The 12,401-nt window shown below is 39.7% G+C and overlaps 1 protein-coding gene across 1 annotated transcript in view; it reads left to right on the top strand.

Annotated features, from left to right (window-relative positions):
• Window positions 1-426: 426 nt before the first annotated feature.
• LOC104270789 (chromosome unknown open reading frame, human C20orf194) overlaps window positions 427-12,401 on the top strand; it is a gene marked incomplete at both ends in the record, with an annotated part of 44,093 nt that continues 32,118 nt past the window's right edge. Inside the window, 12 exons of the mRNA XM_009865254.1 lie at window positions 427-482; window positions 1,580-1,715; window positions 3,298-3,379; window positions 4,290-4,326; window positions 6,394-6,481; window positions 6,925-7,001; window positions 7,284-7,328; window positions 7,758-7,803; window positions 8,145-8,256; window positions 9,123-9,193; window positions 9,994-10,044; window positions 10,850-10,937. Of these exons, the coding sequence (XP_009863556.1) occupies window positions 427-482; window positions 1,580-1,715; window positions 3,298-3,379; window positions 4,290-4,326; window positions 6,394-6,481; window positions 6,925-7,001; window positions 7,284-7,328; window positions 7,758-7,803; window positions 8,145-8,256; window positions 9,123-9,193; window positions 9,994-10,044; window positions 10,850-10,937 (889 nt within the window). The remainder of the gene's footprint in view (window positions 483-1,579; window positions 1,716-3,297; window positions 3,380-4,289; window positions 4,327-6,393; window positions 6,482-6,924; window positions 7,002-7,283; window positions 7,329-7,757; window positions 7,804-8,144; window positions 8,257-9,122; window positions 9,194-9,993; window positions 10,045-10,849; window positions 10,938-12,401) is intronic.

Genomic DNA, 12,401 nt, shown 5'->3' with positions numbered 1-12,401 from the left:
GGGACGGTGTCAAAGGCCTCACTGAAGTCCATTCAGTTCCGTGTTCACTGATAATTGAATGTGGTTGATTTACATCTGCAGGGCAGATCCTTAGTTGTAAGTAAATTGGCTTGTTTTGGGGGAAGCTCCGGTATGTGAACTTCCTGACAAGCCGAGGTTGCACATGTCAAATCTCAAACACAACTGGTGGTAACATCCAGCTTGGGTGATAACAACACAATTTTGGTAGTGGCTCTTGCTTTTTAAATGCATATCAGACTTAATGATGTTTGTGTTTGTTTGTGGGAGGGGTTGGAAATAGTTTGTGAGGGTTCAGGAGATTTCTCTTGAGAAGGATAATTCAGGTTTGTTCTTAGTGATTCGATAAATCACACTTTCTGTTCGTGTACTTGTTAATAATTTAATTTTTTTTTTCTCTCTTCACAGCCTTTCAGAAGTTATTTCAGTCATGGAATGATCTCAAGCCATATAACAGATAACAGGTATTACTCAGTATTCCCTGTGAAATCGTGGCGTCACGAGTACCTTGATAGGCTATTTTCATACCTCTGATGCCATAATGCTTATAATTCCTGTTGGGACCGTCTCAGTAGATCACATCTCATCTTGGCGTATTTAAAAAGACACGTACAAAGGCACTTCTGGGAAGGATAAGCTGAATTTTCATGAGATTTAATGCTGTGGTTAATACGTATATAGTGTCAATAAATTTGAAGCCATCCACCTTGTGCCTTCTAATGTGATAATTTTCTTCATGGTCCGATGTCTCAGCAATATTAATGAAGTTACGCAGCAGAGGTGTGTTTGAAAATGTTGGTTTTATTTATGTGATATTCAAAACCAATTAAAATACGAAGGTTGAAGAAGTTGTGTATATCACAGTATGCACAAGACTAACGCTTAAAGCAGAGTAGTTAAAAGCACAAATTTTAGACAGTGTAAGTTGGGCAGTACAAGTCAGCTTTATTTTATTTTACATCATTCATATGTTGCAAAACCAAGCGTTCTGCTGTTTTGAGCTAAATAAAGGTTGCTTAGCTACTTGAATGTCTGTGCAAATTCTTCTTTATTTGGAGTTAAATGGTGGAGTTTCAATGCCCTTGATTGTTTTCAGCATCCTATGTTGTTTGCATTTAAATAACAGAAAGAAAAGCCTTGACCCCGCCAGCGAGTCTTGGGCCCAAAGCCAGAACTCAAACCAAAATAGTTTTGTTTAATTCCAGCATAGTAATTTCAGGGTTTTTCAAGAAGGTGAATTTTAAACTAATCAGCTTTTCAAGGCAATTTACTTGAAAAAAGAGAAAAAAAAATGCTTTCTCATAACATTTGGGAACCAGCCTTGAGTTATGTTGTTGTACATGAATGGAGTTACAGCCTTGTTAATTCAAGTAGGTTTTTTTTTCTTTGAAACTTGTTCGTTTCAATGAGAAGCTTTCTGCGCTATAGTACATCTTTTTTTTGTCCTCTTTCTGTGAGAAATGCAGTAGTTGGTCTGTGAGACTTGAGAACTTTGTTTTCACTTGTTGTTTTGAAGTTTTGCTTCAAGTATTTTGGTGGTGATCCCCTCTTTTCTCCTTAGCCCTAGCCGGCAGCCCTTTGTTCTGTTTGGCAGCCACTCGACTAAGGAAAACTTGAACTCTGGTAACTTTAATTTTCCATCAGAAGGACACCTTGTTCGAAACACTGGCCTTGGTGGAAGCACCGCTAAGCATATGGTAAGGCTTTTAAGTAGTAACCTGATATTTTGAGGCAGTGTCTATTTTGTTTTTCTTTATGTATTTTGAGCCATTGTAACATCATCCGTGAGTGAAATACCCAATTCTTCTTCACTTATAAAAATAAGTTACCTTAACAATCAATCAGTTTAAGGAGGAAATATCCTTTTTCTTTCTTTTTCCAAGTTGAGCTATATGGGATGTTCGATCAGGAACTGCTGAAAGAGTTAAAATTTTCCTACGCCTGTAAAAAGACAGGTTTTTTTAAACGCTTGTGATGCTGTAAATGTGTGGGGTGGGGGAGAGGAAGATGCTGCTTGTGAGGATGTTTGTCCTGACCATAAAGTGCAAATTGTCCTGATGTGCTTAACTCTGACACACGGTTTTTATTTTAACCAGAATTGTTCGACCGTTTCTTTAAAAGAAATGGAAGGATGCTTTTTTTTTTGACTTTGTACATAGACGCAGGATGCGTTCGCGTGTCCAGATTTCAGCGACCGACCAGCTCGTGTGACTTTCTGGTGTTCAAAGAATGTTAAGATCAAGTTGTAAGATTAACTTGTTTCCGTTTTCAAGTGAAAGCTTAGTTTTAAAAACATAGGATGAGGTCGATGGCTTGTTGCACCGCCACCGCGCAGGGGCCGTAACTGGGGAAGCAACCCCAGGGAATTGAGATCCTCGGGCTGGCTGGGCTGGGTGCATCAAGAAGGGAACTCGCAGCGAAGGAGGAGAGGTAGTGTCGTGTAGTTCTCCCCACTTTAGCCGCTTTTCCACGGGCTCTGGTTGTGTCCGGCAGTTGTGTGAGTCCCACGTGGTGGATGTGGTTGAGTACAGGTCATCGCAGAGTGAACGTGTGATTGAGGGAGTGAGTCAATGGTGTCGCGACAGCGTTTCATGCGTAAGTTGTCTTAGGGGATGGATGGACGTGAGTATTCTGGACACGTTGCATGTGCCAGAAAGCTGAGAAAGGATTGTTTTAGCATCGTGGTGAAATCTCATCCTGCATTTACTGCTCTGTCTCACCCAGTTTCTGTAAAAACACTTCCACTTTTGTTTTTGTTTTTCTTCCCTTGTTACCATTCCCATTAAGACCGTTTGATACCTTTCAAAAGGCAGGTACAGTTTTATTCCTGATGTACTTGCTCCGTCTGTTCTCCTGGGATTCTGACGTTGTTCTTAAAAAGGTGGTTTATTTACAGGTACAGGTGATACTGTTTTAATAGGGTCTCGTGAAAATAGTAAATAAGACCAAGTGCAAGCATAGTTATGGGAACCTGACACACTTTCCTCTTCACGAAAAGAGCAGTTGGCATAGGAAATTGAAAACACATGCTAAGCGCTTACGGAAGTCAGAGCTCATCTCCTTTGCAAAGTCTTTCAACCATTCAGGTCAAGTCAAAAGTGAAATGTACCTTTGAAAAACGTAAGTGGCTTTTTTGAAATCCAGTTAAGTCTGTGTTGTACTCTTCCTGTAGTATGTCAGTGGTTAGAAGGGGAACTTAGCTTATTGTTAATTTTTGCACCAGGTGTTTTTTTTTTTTTTGCTAATGTCTTTTTGTATCTCGTTGATACTGACAACTAGGTAGTGCAGTGTGTATCTCCAAAGGGACCTCTGGCTTGTTCAAGGACCTATTTTTTTGGAACCACTCACATTCCTTTCCTGGGTAAGTATGTTAAAAATACCAAACAGTCATTTAAGGCAGTTACTCTCTTTGATTATTTAAAATTTGCAGCAATTAAAAGACCACTTTGGCTTCGGTATGAACATCTGTCCATGGTGTGGTAGGTACCGTGTAGTGGCGTGAAATCGCAGCAGAGCATTGTTGCGCATCCTGCCTTCATGTGTGAAAATCTGTCAGATACTGGTAAAGACTTGATTCAAAGCTCAAGAAATGTACTTGTGTTTGATTCGGAATGCGGTGTGGAGGTAGAGAACATCTGAGTGTACTGGATAAAGAGTTAAATTTCATGTTTCATGCAGATTGATAGAAAACCGTCCCTGAAAAAATAGTAATTCAAAGTGGTACTTGCCAAATAAGCCTTTTTTGTCTTCTGTTTTATTCTTTCGGACAAAATAATTGAGGATTTTTAAAAGGCTGGAGAAAATTCTTTGAATTCTATCCTTTATCCTCTGGTTTGGTCTCAATAGAGTGTGTTACAGTAAAATAAAACCAAGCCATGTGGAATACTTAGAGGAATTTTCTCACCCATTTTAAATGGCCACATGAATCCCTATGTAAAGTCAGTTGCCGTAGAGTTACTATATATCGTCAGACCACATCCAGTTCAGGAAGTATTTGAAGAGAAGGTGGTTGGAGGCTTGCAAGAATGAGGAAATTGTAGCACATTTGCTCTAGATATGTTTTTTTTTCCTGGACATCCTAAGAACGGCCACTTTGGGAGACGGGATAGAACGGGAGAGGGATCTTTGTGCTAAATCTGCAAACAAACTGCAGTTATATAAAATACTGGATAAACGTCGTGTATGATGGGCAGCAGAAATGTTGTGCCCAACAAGTTCTATGTAAATGCTTCTGAAAGTGCTTAAACCAAACTTTTTTGGGTTTTATGCAGGAGATGACCATGAGATGCACAAGCAAGCTGAACAAGTGTAAGCTGCCAACCTTTTTTATTAGTCCTTAACTCTTTCTACCTTGTGGCAGTAAGTCCAAACTGCTTTTAGTCAGCAGTAGCTGTGAGCATTTGCAGAGCTACATTTTGAGTTGGATTAACGGGAATGGGAGAGGTTTCAAAGGCAAATTGCTCGCTGAGGGTTTCAGTGAGCAAACTAAGAATTCTTAGTGTGGTGTCCCTTCTGCTCTACAGCAAAGCGTGAAAGGAAATATTAGGAAATTTTGCTTAGATTTTAGTGAAAGGTTTTTATCCTGACATGTACTTGAATTACTTTAAAATGTGCTTCATACACACCGAGGGGGAAAATTCCTGTAACTGAATGGAAGCCTGATCCACGGATAGAAGTAAAAGTAATTTTTAGATTTGTTTCGTTAAGCTAAACAATGGTTAGTGAAAATGTCAACAGAGAGCAGCCAAACTTGCAAAGAAATTTCACTCTTTTAAAGGACAGGTACAAGTTAACTTCTGAACATTTTTGTTAGTACGCTACAAAGATTCTGCACGTCTTGACCTTCACAAAATAAGACTTTATCCATGACAGTGTCCACTTTTCTGCATGTCATAGATACCTGTGGAGCTTTTGAGAACAGGGGAGATGATCTGCTTTGGTTCCGCTCTCCGTCTTGATAAACCAGACCTTCACTTAGAGCTTTTGTCCTCCTTGCTCGTTAAGATAATTTTAGGAGGCTGTTCTTGCTTCCACGGTTTGTAAGACTGCTGTGGCATGTTAGCAAGGTACTAGAGATGGGTTAGAGGGGGCAGGTAGTGGTGTTCTTTTATGCTAAGTAGGTTTGCCTCATGCTAAGTACATTTGCCAATGTTTTCCGATGAAATAAAAAGTGGAAAACTATTTCATAGGTATTCTGGCCAAATTAGGAAGCAGAACTGCAACCTCTAGTGTGCAGGTTGTCTGCAATTGCTAAACTAACTGTGTAACTTTAAATATCATTGGTGTAAACTTTGTGTTTAGATTTTTTTTTTTCTAAATTTATTTTAAAGAAAAGAGCATTTTCTGTTTTGAATTGTTAGTGTTTAAAATGGGAAGAGGAGGAAGGGAACTGTAGCATGTTAATGTAAAGCACAGCCTGCTGTGAGGTGTTACCTTGCAAATATATATGTATTTCAAATGGAGTTAGGAAGAATTATCTACATTTCCTGCATTGAGTGTGTACTGAAAACATAAATGAAATTACACAGAAGACACTTCAAAAGGCAGTAAGAAGGTTTTGTTTTTAAACTCCCTTACTGCTACTGGGGATGAGGTTCCAAGAGGAGCATCGGGGCATTTCTGAGGTTCCTCCATGCTGGGTCGTGTTTGGGAGCTCCTGGTGCTTTTTCCCATCGTTCAGGAATGCTTTGCATATGCCTTAAATGCTGGATCCTGCTCTTTCCTCCCCCTTGTCCCCTCCCAACATCTGGCAGTCACAGGAGTAACGAGAGGAGTCGAAGTTTGGGGAAGTAGGACTGCGTTGTCCATATTTTTTTTTTTTTTTCAGTGTTAATGGGAGGCAGAGGCTGATGATTTCTTAGCTGGGTCCAGGTGTTTTATTCCAATATTTCTGGGGCTATAGATTCATCAGGAGCTCTAAGTTGCTTCTGGCTTCACCTACCCTTTCTTTATTTCTGTACAGCTTTCTTTTCAGTTCCCTTTTAAGACGGGAATCAGACTAAGCTGTGAGGTAGATATGCGCAGAAGCTCCTGGGCACCACTTTGTTTTGGTATCTTTTTTGCTTGACATGCTTTGGAACAATAAAACATTTTATATATTTTGTTTTTAATTTCACTGATGAGAGCAGGGTTACACTTGTGCCAAGAGATTTTTTCCCCCCTTGATACATTCTGTAATTTGAGCAATTTACTTGCTCTGATTTAGATTTTATTTATTTTTTTTTAAAACCCGAAGTTTGGATATAAAGCTTATTTGCACGAGGACGCCTTCCAGCTTAAGGGAGTTGTGCTATGAGAGGAAAAACTACTCCTTTAAACGGAGGAGGAAGAAAACTCTATCTGTCTAGTAAATGTTGTGTTTGTATTTCTCTTCAGTACGCTGTTGTCGCAAATATATACTGCTGTTGTAGAGGCTGTGCTTGCTGGCATTGAGTGCTATGCTAAAACTTCCACTGAATCCAAGGTAAATGAAGCACCGATTCTGTACACTGTGACTGTTGATTTGGATTGCTTGCAATAGAAGATTACATGCAAACCAAAATTTAAATTAAAAAAAATTGAAAAAAAAAAAACCCACCATGTTTCAGTCGACTGCGTAACGTGAATGAAGTTCGTACCGTGGCCTCCAACCAGTCTCTCTGAATTCTATTTAAAAAGAAAAAAAAAAAAAAAAGAGAAATTTCAGAGTACATCTTGTCCATCTGCAACTGTCTTTCCGTCTTCCATGAGTTTTCCTGACGTTAGAGTAAGGAAAATCAGATCTGTGGGAAAGACCAAATTTTAGCCTGGTGCATCAGTGTGGTGTTGTTTGTGTGTGGTCTCTCGTTTATCTCACGGGTGCTCCTGTGGTTGCTGGGATTCGGAAGGATGGGAAAAGAGATTTTATTCCTGATTTCCTCTTTTCAGGCAAAGGAGATGGCGGAGCAGATGCTCATGTCTGTGTTAGACACCCTTCGTTTAACACAACTTAAAGCTGCGTTACGGTACGTCTTTTCCGATACTTGTTGCTTGATGTGGTGCATCAACCTTAGCTGCTTTGGGGACAAAATACGTCAGATGTAAATTTTAAACTGAACTTGCATGACTGTCAAATTTCAAGATTTCATAATGTATTCAGGCTTTAAAAATCATTATATTATTTCATTTCTCTTTTCCTGCTTTTTTTTTTCAATCACTTCAGCAGTTATTCTGCTTTAAAATGCTTATTTTTTTATATGTAGAAGTATAAAGCACATTTTTTCATCAGTAAAATTTCTTTTTTGCAGCTCTAAAATCGCTTTTCAAATTCAGGCTGTGAACAACCATGGAAGGTTTGTATCTCTGCCATACACTTTTTGTTATTACTGTCTTGCCTTGGAACTTCTGAGAAAACATTGCCTTTGATTATTTCATACAAGATGTACTAAATGCTTTTGTGTCTGAGACAGTTTAATGATTTCTATCTGTAATTCTGTGGTATCTTCAAAACATTTTAAAACATCCAAAACACCCGGGCAGAGCAATTTTATTAACTGTTAACGAGTAGAAGCAGTGTGTGCCCATTAAGACTTTCCTTTTAAAACCGTGCTTTTAACTTGGTTGATACCACAAACTTGTACTTTTTTAATCCTCACACTGACTGACTGAAATGACCTATGCAAAGAAGAGTTTATCTTAAAATTAAATAGCTTGTTTGACTGCTATCAAGTCACTCAACGTGACCTAAACTTTTAAATACCTAATTGTCATTATTATTCTAGAATCACTCCGTTAGATAGTGAGGATAGCCTGAGCCTGATAAAAACGGTAAGTAAGCTCTTCTGTATTCTGATTATACATTTGATTAGAAAATAGAGTTTGAGTGGCTTTTTTTTATGGGGCAGGCTGAGATTTTTGTCTCTGCGACTACAGACGTAAGGGGAGGGGTGAGAGAGATTTCAGAAGCGGAGGGAAGATGGAGTTTTTACATGAAGTCAGGCAGTGGGATTTGGAATAAGACACTAACACAGAGTTACGTTTCTGACGTCCCACCACAAGGGAGAAGCGATATTTTGGGAAGTTTAAAACATCCGGATTTTACTGCTTTGACAGAGGTGTTTCAAGTTCTGCTTTCTCTTCCTTTCTGTCCAACTGTTTGATGTCTGTAGGCATCTATGATGGTGTTTGACATTCCAGACTTGACCTCAGGCAGAGGGTGCTTGGGATCCGTTGTCTTTTCAGAGTCCTTCCTAACGTCCCAGATACAAGTAAAAGAAAAAGGTAATTTCTAAATTCTAACACCGATGTTGCCGTTCTCTTAGCTTTGATGTGTTGGAAGAGCAAGAGGGCTCCTGATGGATGCTGTTACTGTTGTTACGGTTATGGTTTTAAGCCTTTGGGTTAATTAAAAGACCTAAATGTTTTAGTATCTTAAGTGTCAGATTTTCGTATTCTCCCCAAAAGAACTTTGAGTTTTATGGCTGCCTTGTGATACAGCAGGGCTGAGGTGTAAAACATATTCTGGTGTAATAGCACCCTGCTTAATTTTTTTTCAATCTTTGGCTGTTTTCTGCTGTTTGATGAAATTTGAACACCTCTCTTCCATGGCTTTTGGAACACTCAGGTTTTACACGATAAATTTTAATTTCATTTGCTCTTTAGTGGAGATGATACAAGCCTAAAAAAAAAAGACGGGATTTTTAGAAAGCTTGTTTTTGCCGCAGTCTTACGTTGAAAATACAGGATACAGAGTAGTTTGCATAGCTTGAAACAAGGGCATGTTTTCCAGATGGTTTATATGTGATGAAACTAGAGGATTATTGAGGTTGTCTGAACAATATTTACAAACTCTTGTACCCAGACAGGCTGTGGGGTTTTAACCATGTGAGTCGGAACAGGTTTGATGGGGAGAAGAGCAGAGGAGGAAGCCACATATGAAAATTAAAGTCAAAGGAGGGTTTCTTTAGGTATTGAACAGCAGCTCTGTTACCGCACAAAAACACTGGGAGCTGTGAAAGCTTCACTTTTAAGTCCTTAAAATAATGAGGAAATGTTCACGTGTCCCAAAGGGATTTCAAATAAGTTAATCAAGCAGTCTGAAGTATGTGGATGGGGGTGTACTTTGCTTTTCGTTTCTTTCCCTGCAGATGGCAGCATTAATTCAGAAACCAGCCACCTTGTACTGACTGCAGCTGTCCCGAGATACGCGGCTTGGCTGGTGGGTACAAACTTCCTTGAGTGTGGTTTGGTTTTGCTACACGTACAGATTCACAAATGGAAACCTGTTAGAAAGCGTGAGGAGAAAGTTTGCAACCTGGGCATTGAAAGAGAATAGTAAAACTATTTTGATTTTGAATTTGGACGTGAAATAAAAGCCGAGTAAGCGGAAACAGGCTGATGGTTGCATTCCTAATACAAATTATTTGTAACATCATCTAGGTGTTCCTGCTCTGGTAGGGGGATTGGACTAGATGATCTTCTGAGGTGCCTTCCAATCCCTAGCATACTGTGATATTTCTTTTTCATCACTTCAGTTTTTTAGCTGTACAAAGGCTTGGGTGTTTTTTCAACTACACAGTGTGAATTTTGAAAATTCTGGGGCCTTTTACATCACTTAACTGTCTGCCCCAAGGAAAAGAAAGGCCTGTTTCCATCCCTCTGATGTACTACGCTGTGTTAGAGCTAGAATTCCAAGTTAGACAACATGATGATGCTTGGCAATCCGTGCTCCTTACAAACTTTAGCAGTAATACTTCAGATGGAATGGGATGGGCTACTTTTTGTCTGTGCAATACTATTTTATTCTGTAAAGCAACTTAATGGGGAGCATCCCCTTTAATGTATTTCAAGGTCCCGTGGTAACACAGTAAAGAGCACAAAGCTCTCTTCAAAGCCCTCTGCTCTCAGGGCTTTATCTGTGGTACCTGAGGTTCTTGAATCTTCTTTAGTGCTTTTCTGTTTAAAGTTAGACTTAGTTTATCTCCTAACAATACAAACAGAAACTGTTTCTGGCTACAGGTTGAAGATAGCGATGTGAAACTGTCTGAAAAGGCACATCAGATACTGAAGGTAAAATGAAACCTTTTGCTTAAGCTGTACAAGTTACGCTGCCAAGAATTGATATTCAGAAAACCTTAGCTGCTAGCAAAACTGGGGTTTATGTTTGTTACTCCTCTTCTGTGAAAGACTTGCCTATTCTACCCCCTCTCCTTCGGACTTTGACCTATAAAAAAAAGTACATTGTGTGTAAAAGTTCGAGGGTTTTCTTTATTTCAAAGAATTACAAGACCCAAGAGCGAAAAGAGTTCTAATAAAGCTACGATTTCATGGAAGTCTTGCTCAGTATCAGCCATGGACCTCATGCATTTCCAAAAACCTCCCAAACTGAATGCCACTCTACATGCAACTGTCTTTTTAACTTAATGAGCATGCTAAATGTCTAAAGGGAAGCACTTTAAACACTATGAAAAAGAAAAGAATTTGGGATCTGGGCATGAGTTTCACATTTGTGGCTTCATTTGTGGTTACCAGAAATCTTGATTATAAATAGATTTATTTCCCTGTAATATACTTTTAGTTCAGTAGATTGACAATCTGAAAACAAAGCTCTGCCTTGTGGTTGTGACAATAACTTGTAACTTAATAGCTGCTGGCAAAACCAACATGGGGGGGAAGTGCTTTTAAAAATGACATACTTGACATGCAGTCTTTCACTAGTTGTCTGTATCAATGCAGTTTAAAACTCTTGGAAGCGTTTTGAGAGATGCTGTTTAAGAAAATCTTTTTTCTTAAAAGAAAGCATGAGAAAATATCCCTGTCTGGGTCACAGCCCTTGATCCAGTCTGTGATACGACTTTTCATTTCTCCTGTTTAGGAAAACAAATCTTTTCTGGGCACTTTACTCAGTGGAGGCGATGGAGCGTATATCTGTTCCAGCAATCCACATGCTAAGCCTGCAGAAGGTGAGATGAGTTTGGTTTTTTTTTTTTTTTCTTAACTGTTCATAGAGTTGGTCCACTTCTTCTCTGGTTTTTTTTGTGTTTTTTTATTTTATTTTTGAAGTGTGATATGATTTCTGGGATTCACACATCTAGTGAGCCTACCTATGCCATGGTCTTAAGCTTTTCTCTCCATTTGCTGTTACAACTCTGTTGTTAATCGCTCTCTCTTAAATTTTTTTTTTTGTCCCTAACCTCTGCTTGAAACTTAGCCCTAAAAGAAGAATTCCTCTGAGAGCCATAGGCCCAGGGGACTCTAACATGATCAACAGTGAGGCTCTGCACACCTGGGAGATAGCTTTTTCTCCCCATAATTAACATTCCAAAGCATTTCCAAGTGGGCTGCCTCTATCCTTAATAGGCGATGTGCCGTATTTTTTCTGTATCTCTATGAACCTGAGGTTGGAAAGATGGGGCATTGCACCATGACAGGATGTGATGGGCTCCCAGCTCAGGTGAAGGCCAGTGTGTACCTGTTGGGCAACGTCATGTGCTGCCTGTCCTGTAGGAGGGGTCTGGAATGATTTGCTGCTAAATTTCTGTACCGCCTTGCGCTCTTGGCTTCTGCTGAAGCCTCCTCCTGCAGCTGACGTGCCATTCCCTTTTTTTTGCCGTTGTCATTTTCTCTTGGAAGCTTCAGTGTTAGTTAACACTGACGCTCGCTGCCTTAGAGGCTCGGGCTTGGTCCTGTTCCGATTCCGTCAAGTTCCTGCTTTCGGACCCGAGATGGGTAGTGACAGCCTTACATCATTCCTCCTCTGGGGATGCTTATGTAACCTGAGCATCTCAGTAATGCTAAAGACAATGTGGGAGGGCTTTCCTCGCTCCACAGCCGTGTGTTCATATGCCTTGCTTTGCCTGGAACTAATAGATAATTCTTAAGGCATAATTACCATTATTCTTTATTCTTTTTCCCTTATTCTTATATTATTTTTCTCTTATTCTTTATTCTTTTTCCCTTATTCTTTATTCTTTTTCCCTTATTCTTTGTTCTTTTTCTCTTATTCTTTATTCTTTTTCTCTTATTCTTTATTCTTTTTCCCTTATTCTTTATTCTTTTTCCCTTATTCTTTATTCTTTTTCCCTTATTCTAGGGGGCCGGCTAGCTCAGTGGTTTGAGCGTGGTGCCGGCAACAAGGACCAACACCGAGGTCGCGGGTTCGATTCCTGCTCGGTCCCCATGTGTTGCCTGGTGTAGTTGAGAGGTGGCGTCCCTGCCCAAAACAGGGAGGTTGGACTAGATGATCTCTAAGGTCCCTTCCAGCCTAGGCTGTTCTATGATTCTTTATTCTTTTTCTCTTATTCTCACAGGTAATTAGGGACAGAACCAGGGGGAATGGTTGCAAGTTGCAACAGGGCAAGTTTAGGCTGGAAATTAGGAAGAAATTCTTCATGGAAAGAGAGGTCAGACCCTGGAACCGACTGCCT

This window comes from Apaloderma vittatum, unplaced genomic scaffold (assembly GCF_000703405.1).
Source record: "Apaloderma vittatum isolate BGI_N311 unplaced genomic scaffold, ASM70340v1 scaffold2272, whole genome shotgun sequence".
NCBI lineage: Eukaryota > Metazoa > Chordata > Aves > Trogoniformes > Trogonidae > Apaloderma > Apaloderma vittatum.
This window is presented reverse-complemented; position numbering and strand designations above follow the sequence as displayed.